The 15,060-nt window shown below is 32.8% G+C and overlaps 1 protein-coding gene across 2 annotated transcripts in view; it reads right to left on the bottom strand.

Moving 5' to 3' along the window:
- The window catches only part of EPHA6 (EPH receptor A6), a 960,105-nt gene that overhangs the window by 889,278 nt on the left and 55,767 nt on the right, over nt 1–15,060 (bottom strand). For both annotated transcript variants that reach the window (XM_017889953.1, XM_017889954.1), the window contains exon 2: nt 14,837–14,901. In XM_017889953.1, coding sequence (XP_017745442.1) covers nt 14,837–14,901 — 65 coding nt within the window. The remainder of the gene's footprint in view (nt 1–14,836; nt 14,902–15,060) is intronic.

Consider the following 15,060-nt stretch of genomic DNA (forward strand, 5'->3'; position numbering starts at 1 on the left):
TTTGGAAGACTTTTTGGGAAGGCATGATTGGTTTCGAAGTGTGAAGACATGAGATTTGACAGGGGCCGGGGCAGAATCATATGGTTTGGCTCTTTGTCCCAACCCAAATCTCATTGAATTGTACTCCTATAATTCCCACATGTTGTGGGAGGGACCTGGTAGGAGATAACTGAATCATGGGGTTAGTTTCCCCCATACTGTTCTCATGGTAGTGAATAATTCTCAGGTGACCTGAGAGTTTTATAAGGGGTTTCTGCTTTGGCTTCTCTCTCATTCTCTGTTGCCACCACCATGTAAGAAGTGCCTTTTGTCTTCCACCATGATTGTGAGGCCTCCCCAGCCAAGTGGAACTGTGACTCCAATAAACCTCTTTTTCTTCCCAGTCTTGGGTATGTCTTTATCAGCAGTGTAAAAATGGACTAATACAGTGACTTATCAATTTCTACTTACATTAAAAAATAACCAAATGGAAAATAACAAGCATTGGTGAGGATAGGGAGGAACTGGAACCCTCACACATTCCTGGTGAGAACATAAAAATGGTTCAGCCACTATGGAAAACAGTTTGGTGGTTCCATGGAAAGCTGAACAGAATTGGGATATGACCCAGAAATTCCTCTCCTAAGTATATATCCGAAATAACTGAAAGCAGGAACTCAAACAAATAATGTACACACATGTTCACAGCAATACAATTAACAGTAAACAAAATGTGCAAAAAGCCCAAATGTTCATTAATATACAAAAGGATAAACAAACTGATATATACATACAACATAATATTATTCAACCATAAAAAGGAAGTACTGACACATTACACAATGCAAATGAAACACAAAACCACACTAAGTAAAAGAAGCCAGACACAAAAAGGTCATGTATCATTCAATTCAATTTATATGAAATACACAGAATAGGTGAATCCACAGAGATAAAAAACTGATTAGTGTTTGCCACCGTGTGAGGTGTGGGGAGGAAGAAGGGGTGCAACAGATTAATGGATATAGGGTGATGAAATATTTTAACTCTAGATAGAGGTAGTGGTTGTACAATATTGTGAACATACTAAATGATATTGAATTGTTCACTTTAAAATGGTCAATTTGGTGATATGTTAATTTCAACTCACTTTTTGGAAAAAGGGGGAAAATACTAGCTGAGGTGTTTTCTTGGATTGCATTCATTACATTTACAGGGCACTAAGAAATTTGACTTGTATTTGATACTGATTCTTCCAATACATGAACAGGTATATCTTTCAATTTTTATATGTCTTTATTTTCTTCAAAGGTTATTTGTAGTTTTCAGTGCAATATTCCCGCACATCTTTTCTTAGATTTGTGATACTTTAAGTATTTGTGGGGTTTTTTATTAACTTTATTTTGTTTTAAATTAACACATAATTATACATCATTTGCAGGGTACAGTATGATGTTTTGATACATGTATACATTATGTAATAATCAAATCAGGGTATTTAGCAAATCCATTACCTCAAACATTTATCTTTTCTTTGAGGTGAGAACATTCAAAATTCTCTTACAGCTATTTTTTTTTAATTTTTTATTACAATAGCTTTAGGAGTATAGGTGGTTATGGGTAACATGGATGAACTGTAGAGTGGCGAAGTCTGGGCTTTTAGTGTCATGGTCGCCCAAATAGTGTACATTGTACCCAATAGGTAGCTTTTCATCCTTCACTGCCCCCTCCTACCCTCCCCGCCTCTGATGATATCATCTTATACCTACAAAATCCTAAAGACTCCTCCAAAAGACTCTTGTATTTGATAAATGAATTCAGTAAAGTCTCAGGTTATAAAATCGAGTACACAAATTGGTAGCACTGCTATGCACCAACAATGACCAAGCTGAGAATCAAATCAAGAACTCAATCCCTTTTATAATAGCTACAAAAATAAAACAAAATTCCTAGGATATACTTAACAAAGGAGGTGAAAGATCTCTACAAGAAGAACTACGAAATGTGGATGAAATAAATCACAGATGATACAAACAAACGGAAAACATTCCATGCTCATGGATGGGAAGAACCAATATCATGAAAATAACCATACTGCCCAAAGCAATTCTAGTTCTTTTGAAATATACAATATTATTGTAACCATAGTCACTCCACTGTAATAAGACACCAGAACTTTTTCCTCCTAACTGTAAATTTGTCAACACTGACCAATGTCTCTTTTTCCCTCTGCTCTACCTTCCCTATCCCCTACTGCTATTCTACTCACTAATTCTATGAGATCAAATTCTCTAGACTCTGAACATGGGTGAGTTCATGCAGTAATAGTCTACGTTTTTTTATGTGTTGAAAATGATATGTTATACATTTTTGTTTTTTGTTTGTTTATAGTAGATAGCAATAAATTTGAATTTATATATTGACCTTGTATCCAGCATTATGCTCATAAATTTTATCCAAACTACATTTATAAACAAAGGCAAAATGCTGGAAATTGATCTTTAATGAAAGAGATACAGTAACATTCATAGGTTCCGTCTGAAGTGTTTTATCTTCTTTTCAGATTTTCAGTGAAATAATGAAAACATAATCCTACGAAGTCTTAAATCCAATAATAGACAATATGTCAATTAGGCAGAATGTGAATACCATATTAAGCATTCTGTATATTGTGTGAAATATATTTTTCTGTAATAATTCTAATACTCAAAATAATTAATCAGTTTATTCAGTTTTCACTTAAATGATATTTATTGATGGTAAACTTAGTGCTACTAATTAATGTTAAATACTGAGGATAAATTAATAAAATGCAGACAATATTTTACATGTTTTCACCATTCAAATTTTATTCCTTCTCTATGGTAAAAGAATTAAAATTGGAGACTTAGAGATTTCAAGTCTTAAAAACCTATTCAAAACCATCATATAAATAGTATTTTTTAAGAAAGACAGCCTTGTTGGAATGATATAAATTGCATATCGAGACAGACATAACATAGCTGGGGGCTATGTGGTAATATTTAATGACATTAGCTGATAATAGCTTCTGAAGCCAGACTATTAAGTTCCTTGTGCTTGGGTTGAATTTTTCTAACTATTCTATCTGCATTCAATTAGAGTAATCTTTTCAAAATGTTAATTTGCTTACTACTGTCTAATAAATTTACACTGAAATTAGCATAATAATGGCATGCCTTAGCATCACTTACAAGGCCCTTTTATCTGTTTTTCCTTGACATCTCTCTTCCTTTCTTTCGCTTGCTCTCTTTCTCATTCTCTTTGTCTCTCTCCCTCTCTCTGTTTCTCTCATACTCTCTCTCTTTCTATTCTCCAGGCATATGGGCCTCCATTCATGTCTTCTAATGTGCCTTGCCAATTCTGTTCCCACTAGGGCTTATGGTCATGTACACAATTAGTATAATGCTTATCAATAGAAAGAATACAAATTAACTATAATATGGTAGCTATTTATAATATGGTACATATTTAATTACTATGATATTTATAATGAACATGATAATTTCTTAGAGTATTTTCACTGGTAACCATACAGAAATCACTTCTAATGTGCACCAGAAAGCATTGCATTTAATGTAAACATACAATTTGTTTAATGAATCACATTATTAAATCAATCTCTCGAAGTCAACAGAATAAATTTCATTTTATCTTCCCAAACATGGCCTTTAGGATGCATGAACATTCAAAAGAAAAGAAAATACATATATATACAGATACATACTATATACACATGCAAATCCTAATTCCATGCTTTTAATGAAAGACTTCTTTAATCTCATTGAAGTATTTGTGTATACATTGTGTATACATTGCTAATTATGGGGAAGAAGAAGACTAAGTTAAGCATTATATTTATTAGCACAATAGGTTTTGCTTTGCTAAAATAAAACCAAGTCAAATCATTTTAAGAATCTATTTTGCTGACTATGGTACATTAATTCAAAATACTAATTGCATGGAATATAGATTACAAAAACCTATTTAACATTTAACGCTGACCTATGTTTTTTGAAAGCTTCACTGGTTAGTATTAATTCTCTAAAATTTGTGGTCCATCTATCAATCATTAAAAATCCATATGTTCCATTTTTTATTCTCATCTTAATTACAAGGTGCAGGATTAATAACCACCTGGGGTTAATAATTCCCAGATGTGATTCAGATCATCAACTGTTCTAAACCGGTCATTAATTCTTTGAAAGTATATTATTAAGTCTTGATAGGTATTACTTAAATACCTTAATGGCTATTTTGTAGTCTTTTATTTTGTAGGTAAGTATCTTTCCATTCCACCTTTAAATTTCTATTTTAGTGAGAGAATAGTGAGATAATGGATTGTCTAAAATACAAAAATGAGAGCAAATGTATAAACTTTCTACCTGTACTTAAGAACAATGATGAACAAGAACACAGTCCAGTTTTCACAACCATTTAGTCTTTTCTCCACAATTGATTCTGCCCAAAGTTAGTATGAAATTATTCCAGATCCAATGAGAGTTGCAAAATACAGACTTTAAACAATATGCTATTTAAAATAATTTGTTACATGTACATCTACTTAGCTATCCAGCCAACTTTTACTGAGCATCCCTCATATAGCACTTACTATGCCATCTACCTGACCCAGAGATACAACACCCAGTCCATTACTGCAAGAGTTCACAGTATGGTAAAAGATAGACATTTAAGTATTGTGAGATAAATGCTATGATATACACTGAGTTTCAGATGGTCCCAGAAAAGGAGTTTCCTAATTCAACCTTTGGCAACGTAAGTCTTCCAGAAAAGGCAGAACATTTCTGTCTTAAGAGACCCATAGGAAAAAGTGAGATAGAGAAAGTGGGGATTGGAACGAAGAGAGATAAAAGGGAACATTACAGACAGACAAAAGCATGGTCTTATATCCAAGACAAGAGAAAGCAAGTCACATGGAAGAAACGACCAAAAAGGTCTTTTTTGAAAAAGCTGGAAAGTGGAGGTGGCTGAAGATCAGGGAGTGTTAAAGATGAAGATCAGAAAAGGCAGCTGTTGGCCACAGGTTAAATGGTAGGAAAGGAGAGGAGGAGATTAGTAGATTAGGGATATGGACATACATAGATCTTCAGTTTAGAAAATCAGTTCTGGCAACAGGATGAGGGATGGACTGGAAAGGTCAGAAGAAGGGGCAGGAGAAAGACCCAACGCAGGTAAACAATCTAGGATGCAACTATGGTGATTTGGAGAGAAAATGATGAAGAGTCAAACTGATGATGGAGCGATAGATGAAGCTGATGATACAGGCTGATTTGAAAGAGCTTTTGAAGGCTGAATCAAAAAGATTTGGTAGAAAGTAAGAAAATGCAGAAAATAAGAGTAAATTTATCACTTAAAATAGAAAATAATTAAATTTATAAAAATGTCTATGCCAGGCATGGAGGCTCATGGAGGATCACTTGAGCCCAGGAATTTGAGACCAGTCTGCACAACATAGCAAGACCCCCCGCCCATCTCTACAAAAAAAAAAAAAAAGAAAGAAAAAAGAAAATCTGTATTTTATTAATAATATCTTAGGGTTTCCTAAGACAATTTAGTATTTGTATGTGCTTGCTCTGGATATACATACAGATTATTTTATTTATAAATAAAATAGTTTATAAATATTTTAATGTCTCTAAGTAAAACAATGAACTTGCTGATAAATCAGAATCTTAGTTTATATTTTACAATATAGGAATTTATTTTAAAAGAAATAACCAGCAACTTATCTTGGAAGTAAAGACTGAAGTTAAAGCTTTGTAAGTAACAATGCAAAAAATAAAGATAAAATAAATAAAAATAAATAAAAGACTGTATTATGTAAGGCAAGAAGATTTGGCTTAATGAAACCCATACCTTTTAAAGGTGTGTGTGTGTGTGTGTGTGTGTGTGTGTGTGTACAATGTGTATTATACACCTACATATTTTACAGAAAGACATCATCATGGCTATTCATTAAAGAATAGCAGGGATACTGAAAAATGAATTCCATACATACTTATTTTTCAGCTGCCCAAAGAATACAAAAGTGATTACATATTCAGGAACATCAATAAATACTTCACATCTGATTTATTAAATCATTGTTACCTGCTTTTCTGTTACTTTTCTTCCTCACCATAGAATTAATTTCATCATTCTCCAAAACATGCTCTTTCAACTAGTGAAAAATAAGGCAGCAGTCCATTTTCTTTTGCAGAGGTTGCTGTACAGGAAGGAATATTCTGAGATAGTGGAGAAAGAAGTGACACAAATCATAGTTGCTCGAGTATTAAATAATTAAAAATTTATGGACTCTATAATAAACTATGCATATTCCTTCACCTGTTTCTCTGTACTACCTGGATGCAGGGGTGGTCATTTACCCATGCATGAGCTGATAAAAGCCATCAGCTTTGGATGATTCATGTGCCTGAGTTCTCCTCAAGGAAATTCTACTTTCTACGGTCTTTCATGTTTCTTGTTCTGTCTCCAAATGGTGTTGGTGTTTCACCATTAATATTATTATTATTATTATTATTATTAATAATGCAATCTATATTTACAATCTGGCAGCTCAGGTAAAAGGAATTTAAGAAAAACTAAGAATTGGACCTAAAGATTCAGCAGAAACTTGGTCATCTCTAGAGGTGCCAACTACCTTAATCTTTCCTTTCTTCATGGCTTTTTCTCTGCATCTTCTATGTTCTCCTCCTGCTACTGAATGGCCTCCCTTTAGTTATTGGACTTTTTCCTGCTCTCCTAGAACTGTTACTTGCACATGACTTCAAGTCATCAAGTCCCCCTACTCTAACCCTTCTGCATGTATCTTTCACTGTATCTTTACAGCAGATGTTTCTGGCTGCTGTTTCTCCTGAACTCTTAACATAGAAATCCTAAATTCCTAAAAGAGGAATCTGATTGGCTCAGTCATTTATGGAAATCCCCATGAGAGGTGACAGCAGCTGGTTAGTCAATGAACTGGTTGTCTTTAGATTATGTGTCCATCTTTGTCTCAATAACATATGGGTGAGGGAGTAGGGCACTGTGTCACTAACTATAACTGGTATCCCTCAGCAAGCCCCTTGGCTGGACAATTTACTTTAGAAGACATTTTGAGAATGGCAAGTACTCTATCATTTCAAATATAATTATTTCTATAAGTTTTGTTTGGAGTGGACTAGTCCATATTTTACACTTAATTAGCCTACGGTCAATAACAGACATGTAAAAGACACAATTATTGAGGTGCAAATAAATGAAAACAATGTCTCTAAAAGAGACACACAAAAGGAATATTTCTTTAGTTCCTTTCTAAGATAATTAAATATAAAAACAATCTAAAACATGCACCAGATATTCTTAGGCTTTTAACTAAGCATTTGTGAATAATTAAGTATCCTTAGTTTAATTATTAATTAAGCTTCAAAGGAGAATTAACCTTTACAGTACTTTTCAATAACTATGTAACCTTTTAAACAAAATCTGTCTTTCTAACAACACTGTAACTAGATTAAGTCTGCACTTGATTAGTCTTAGAGAGTTCTTTTACACCCTTCACCGCAGTCATCACAATGTTGAAAATCAACTTGTGGTTATAGGTACACCGTAATGACTAAAGTCTTGGCTTTGGAATTGACATGACCCCAATTTTAATATCAGCTTCTTTAGTCATCACAACCATGGGTAGGTTCTGAAACTTTTCTCAGGTCCAGTTTTTTCATATATAATGTGGTAATAAAAATGTTTACTTCACATAAATATTATTGAGATCACAAAAAGTATGTAAAATACTGAAATGCTGAATTGCAGTTCTTTTATAGACTCATGACACATTAATAATCTGAATATTCTGAAATAGAAATGTACATGGTTATTCCTATGAAGTCAAGACATACAGATTTAAATCTTTAAGAGCACCTGGGAGTTTCATCATCTACTGCTCGATGTGCATATCACAAGAAAGCTCTGAAATCTTCCTTTACCGATTTGTAAGGAAAAATAGCAACAATGTCATGTAAAGGGATAAAAGCTTGATTTACTGTTTAGATTGAATGAACTTGAAAATAAAGCCAATTGCTGCTGATAGTGACTGATACGAAGAGAAAGTGAAAATTTCAGGACTGCTTATGGCAAGAAAATAGAAGGCAAAGGAAAATTAATTAGAATCATAATTTGTAAAACTGCTTAAGCAAATATTGCAACCCATTATATAATGTTTGTGACAGCTGAAAATGTATTATTTTGCCTGGTCCAGCAAGTAAGTAGTTTAGAATTAGCTTCTCCATTGTAGCAAGTAAAAAGCTGAACAAACTGAAAAATCAACAACTACACTTAGATCAGCGAGTAAAATACTGGCCCAGAATTGGAGAGATGGACTGGTGGATGCAGAAAATCATAACATTTTTTTTTTTTTGAGATGAAGTCTTGCTCTGTCTTCCAGGCTGGAGTGCTGGGGCATGATCTTGGCTCACTGCAACCTCCACCTCCCAATTCAAGCGATTCTCCAGCCTCAGCCTCCTGAGTAGCTGGGATTACAGGTGCCCGCCACCATGCCCAGCTAATTTTTATATTTTGAGTGAAGATGGGGTTTCACCATGTTGGCCAGGTTGGTCTCGAACTCCTGACCTCAGGTGATCCACCCACCTTGGCCTGAGAATCATAATTTAAGGAAGCAGAAATCCAACAGTTTATGTGTAATGGCAATATCAGATGGGGAAAAAAAGAGAAAGGAAGAGAACAATATTTATTTAAAGCAATAATGACAGAGACGTTTCTCCAAATTATTGTCAGGCTACAAACCACAGATTCGGGAAGCTCAAAGAACCCTAACCAGGATAAATGCCAGAAAAACTGTATCTACATATACCGCATTCAAATTTCAAAAAATATTCTCACATCAAATAAAAACAAAAACAAATATAAAGAAACAACTTTGAAAGAAGCCAGAAGACTCAAACACCTTAAGTATAGAGGAGCAAGGATAAGAATTACATAAAATTCATCCTCAGGAACTACGCAAGCAATAAGAGTGGAGTGAAATATTTAAAGTGTTTAGAGATTTGTTAAAGCTCACCAACCTGGAATTCTGTACTTTGTAAAATTTTCCCTCCAAAGTGAAGAAGATATGAAGACTTTATCAAACAAAATTCAAAGAATGTGTTGCCAGCAGATCTACCTTGCAAGAACAAGAAATGTTCAAAGACATTCTTTGGAGAGAAGAAAAATGAAATAGGTCAGAAATTTAAATCTACATAAAGCAAAGAAGAGGAGAGGAGACAGCAAGTTTGGAAGCCACCCCCCGTAAACACAGGAGGCTTCTATCCTAAAATGCCATGTGTTCCTTTCTGCTTGTCCCAGGAGCCACAAGGAGATCTCCAGGCAATCATGAGCTCACCTGTGCTGACATGTGCTTCAACAGGGACAACCCCCTGAAAGGAATGGTCTCAAGAAACAAACGTTGGCTTTGCAGATTGTGTTCCTCCAACTGCAAATGATTGTAAGAGAACGTTTGGGTACTAAACATGACCGTCTTCAAACAGGCTCGGCCATCACATGAGATTATGTGCAGGAAGCTGTTCATTTACAGGCTGCTCTTTTAAAATATTTGACTCATCAAACCAAAGGAAGAAATGTAAGAATTATGTCTCATGTATCTATCTCTTCCCAGTGAGTATCCAGGTTTACTTTTCTTTTCTAGAAAAATGCTTTCAAGGAACATAATACACTGGCCTTCAAATTCTATCTCATTTGGTTAATTCAGTTCAGCATCTTTTAAGAGGCAGTTACCACACTGGAATCTCACTCTAGGGTAAATAAGTCTTTCTATTATTACTGGCCCATATTTGGGCCTATTCATCTTTCTATTATTACTGGCCCATATTTGCTTTCAATCTTTCTATTATTACTGCCCATATTTGCTCTGGCAATTCTTGGTTATGAAGCTAACTTAATAACATATAACATATGTTTTGATTATATATCAAGCAAACCTGAATATACTATTCACAGTTAAAAGATCATAACTACTACTAGATCCCAAGAGGGTTCATATATTTTTGTAATGACTGACCGTGTCCACCACCACTTCCAGTACGCAAAATAGCATTTTTCACATAGTTAATGTGTAGTGAAAGATTAAATAAATGAGTATACATACGTATTTTATTTATATTTAAATGAAAAAAGTACTCATTCTATATTTTTGTCTTATTTGTTAAGTAAACAAAGGCACAAAATATAATTGTGGTTCAAAAGAAAACAATATTTGATACATGATAAAACATGATACTGGAAAAGCAAAGAAACAAATGCTCTATATAGAAGTCTGGATTTTCATTTCTTTAAAATACTTGGGGTTCTTGCAATACTCCTAACACTAATATTTATGTAATGTTTATTATGATCCTGACATTGTTGTAACTTCTTTACATATATTACATAATTTCATCCTTCTAATAATCTAATGATATGAGTACTATTATCAAGCCCTTTCCCTTATGTGGATGGTAATTAACACCTTACAGTTATAAAATGTCTTACAAACATGGATATTAAAGAAATGCCCACTGACAGAATTGATTAATTAACAAAACCTAATGCCTTTCTTTGAAATATGTAACAATATAATTGAAATTAACACGATGGGTGTCTAGAACATTGCCGTATATGTTGTGAAGCTTCTAAGAAGAAAAATTATTTAAACATCAGTTTGAAAACAGTAACTATAACAATCCATAGTCACCAACAGAAATTATCACCAAAATTTGTTTTCAGAATTTGAATATATACATGGTATAATTTTGGATAATTTCAATTTTAGGATGAATCAAATTGTAATACTGCAATCTTGTACTATGATGAATTACTTCTTAAATTGCATTATAAAAACAAATGTTTATTGGTAGATACTCCATTCTCTATCACAGTACATCCAATCTTTGATTTTCATCTTTGGAAAAATTATATTTGGAAATGACGGGCTCTGATTAACAGAATAAAGTATCTTTCTATAGAGTTTAATTGTAATCTATGCTTCTTCTGTTATAAAAATAAAAATCATTAGTTGTTAGGTTTACTTACAGCTTTTATTTACACATGAGTAACATGTTTTCTTATTTTCCTAACTGTGATGGTTAATTTTATGTATCAACATGACTAGGCTAAAGATAACTGCTACAACGTTATTTCCAGATAACGGTTAAAACAGTATTTCCAGGTGTGTGAGTAAAGATGTTTCTGGAAGAGCTTAGTATTTGAGTCAATAGATTAATTAAAGAGTATCTGCCCTCCCTCACTAATGTAACTTGGCCTCATACAATCCACTGAAATGGAGACAGAATGAGGAAGATGTAGGAAGGACAAATTTGCTCCCTCTTCTTAAGCAGGGACATCTGTCTTCTCCTGCCTTTAGAAATCAGAGTTCCTGGTTCTTGGGTCTTCTGACTTGGAAACTGACATCAGTACCCACTCCCCAGGCCTTTGGACTAGGACTAAATTACGCCACCAACTTTCCTTGTTCTTCAGTTTGTAGATCATGGAACTTCATGTCCTCCATAATCATGTGAGCCAATTCCCAAAATAAATCTCAGTATCTCTCTCATTAGGTAGAAAAATAGATACAGATATACATAATAGATACAGATATATCTCCCATTGGTTCTCTTTCTCCAAAGAACCATGGCTAATACATGAAGTATTTCAGGGTAAGTTTCCTAATACCATTTCACTATGGCCAACAGACAGGATCATATATCTTGTACTACATTGCATTGCCGAAGCCCTAGTGATCATCTAAGTCAGAGCACACAAAAATTATCTATAAAATATGATATTCAAAACCAATATTCAGTATTAGAGAAACACAAAGTTTTCTACTCTCCAACTGTCACTAAAATAAAATGTGATGTATTATCCAACAGCACTTTTGTTTTCCTAACATTCAATTTTGTCTTAATGTTTAATTAACAGGTACTCCACTGTTGAAAATGGTATTTTTTTTTTTTTTTGTATACTATAGTGGCTATATCTAAGCCCAATAGAACTATGTAACAAAGACCTCATCCACCATGTACACATTAAACATAGGTTTTAAAAGTTAACTTACTGATGCAGAGATATGCACTATCTACCTCAACTTAGTGAAATTCTAAGTCTTGCAAAACATGGTTTAGCCTATGATTACAGGTCCTATTTCTCACTATATACCTCCACTCCAGTCAAATGATTTCCAATGCATCCCTACAGGCCAAATGATTCTCAACATTCCTAAAACTAGATACATACATGAAATAATTCAGTGCCTTTGCTCAAGCCACTCCCTTCACCTAGAAGTTGCCTTCTCCCTTTTTTTCAAGCCAGTATGCAATTCCTTCAAGGTGTTTTTTTTTTTTTTTTTTTTTTTTTTGAAAGAGCTGACATGCAACTTCTTATTCCCAATTTTCCCTGACCAGAATTAACTTCTCCTTTTTATTATTATTTCACAAAACATTACTCAGAACAACCTGAAGACACATTCTTCAGTCTAGTGATTCTGTATAATTATCGTTGTGCTTCAATACCCCTTGAGGGTAGAAAAATCTGTCTTAGGAACAACAACAGGGTATTTGGCATAGAGGAACATAAAACGGAAGTTTGTTAAATTGAATTCAGGACAATGATTAAAAGAAAAAGTATATGTTGACACAAATGAATTGATAAGCAAGTGTTTTAGAAAATTCATAATTCTCTTTTCATTTCTATAAGCCTAAAACATTATTTGTTCAGACTATTCATCCTTTTTCCATAATTACTAACCAGGGATGCTCAATTTCCTACTGAAATGTCTATTTATTGGTCTGTTCACAGGCACACTCTGAATGCCTAATTCTGTAACTATATTAGCATGATATTACTAGTGGAAAGATGATTTTAAGTAAAAAAAATCTATGAAATCAATGATTAAATTTCCTGTATTTTATGTAGCACATTATACAATTTCAAAAATGTCTAAATTCTTTACAGGAAGAGCTTTTTTTTAATTAAAAAGTTACTCCTTGGAAATACATTATTTATAATACCAAATATAGTTTACATCATGTATTGCCAACTATATTGTCTACATGTCTCTTCCACCCATGACATATTTGTAAAATCAACTGAATTAGTGTCTATGTAAAAATATAATGGTTAAAATGGTCAATCAAATTAGCATGGCTCAGTGAAACTGAGTACCTGAAAACTTTATATGATTTCAATTAGATATAATTACAATTTTAATGTATGGATATAAATGCTAGTTTACATGTTATAAGCTGATTAATGGTTCTGGTGGATTTTAAATACTGTAACCTGTATTGATAGCTAGATTATTTTCATTCTTGGCATTTTCAGTAGCCTCTTTTAAAAGTTCTTCATCCTTACTGAATAATTCTTTATTTTAACCTATAAATAGCATTAAGTAAAGCTCCATTACTACCAGTAATCTATTCTCTTCATTAAAAGAGAAAAAAAATAAATTGCATATTTTTAAAAACTTATTTATACCATCAATCTATTCTACTGTTCATAAGATTACACACACACAGTCACACACACACACACACACACACACATATATGAAAGGTATTTTAGAAAAGTTTCATTCATTTCTTGAAAGTGACAAACATGACCCGCTTAATATACTCAACAATACTAATGTTTGTTCATTTTAGTGGAAATAAGAGAATGAACATAAAAGCATAACCCTAGTTTAAGACACATACCTCAGAAACAGTTCGATGAGCGTTCTAGTAGAATAAACAAAACTTCCAGAAAAATAAACTTACAGTATATAAAACTTACAAATCTAAAGAAGCAAATGGGCTGTTGAAGAGAGGAAGATTTAACTCTTCATAGGATATTTTAGTTGAAAATACACACTTAGTGAATAACTGTTGTTGTAAAATGTCAAATTCAAACAGCAATATGCGAAAGATTCTAAAAGAACAAAACATATTTGGATCAATTTCTCCTTGAGACTTAAATGTGAAGATATAATAGAAGAAGCAATGTGAAAATGTCTAAGAATGTGTAATAAGAAAACTACTATTTCTAAGGAAAAAAAGGAAAGCTAACCCAAGTGTATCTGAAAACATGTGACTGCCTCTATCATTCAATATTTTGATTAACTAGACAAAAATCAAAGCAGAATGCTTTACAAACCACTTTTATTTTAGCTTAGTATGAAAACAAGTAGACATATACTGTAATGTGAAAATGATGCAAAATATATAAAATATACAAAAGTCAAGTACAACCATAGCTAAAATGTTGGTCCATGAAACACTATATTTTGCAAATTACACACCCTTACAAGCATTTAAATACAACTATTTCAGTTAACGAAAACCTAATCACCTTGTATCTTTTACCAAGTTCAAAATGCATAATATTTTAGTAGACTTGTATTTTGTATTAAAAACCAAATTGTTAATATTTGCACAATCCATTTATACTGTGGTAGTTTAAAGTTTATTTATGCACAAATACTCATTGAGGGTATCAAATGTAACATAAATATAACATACATAAACTTACACGTAGAAATTTATATTTAAGGAAAATATTTATATGGGAGATATTCTAATGTTACTATGTATAAACACAGCATTAAAGAATAATTACTAATTTAGGAGAAAGGAAGGATCTTTACATATCATTCCCACTGATTACCAGTTCTTATTTCAATCTTCTGTACGGGATTTAAGTTATATGTCAAAATTCATAACAAGTAGGCCACAAAATTCACTGTTCCATCAATTGTTAGGAGATCTTAAAAATCTAACAATGATGGTGATTTTTCAAAGATATTTAAACTTACCCCATTTAATGGATATGTTTTCCATCCTAGTTCTCCCAGCACAGTTGTTGTATCAAGCAACACGACTGAAATTAAATAGAAAATAAAAATTCCATGAATTTCTCAACTAATGCAAAATATATTAAATTATTAAAGTTATTTAAATCATTAATGTCAATTATGCTTACTATTATTCACTGAATTAAGTTTAATGAGTTATCTTACTTCAGAAATTATTTACATAT

Source organism: Rhinopithecus bieti, unplaced genomic scaffold (genome assembly GCF_001698545.2).
Source record: "Rhinopithecus bieti isolate Rb0 unplaced genomic scaffold, ASM169854v2 scaffold_18644, whole genome shotgun sequence".
Taxonomy (NCBI): domain Eukaryota; kingdom Metazoa; phylum Chordata; class Mammalia; order Primates; family Cercopithecidae; genus Rhinopithecus; species Rhinopithecus bieti.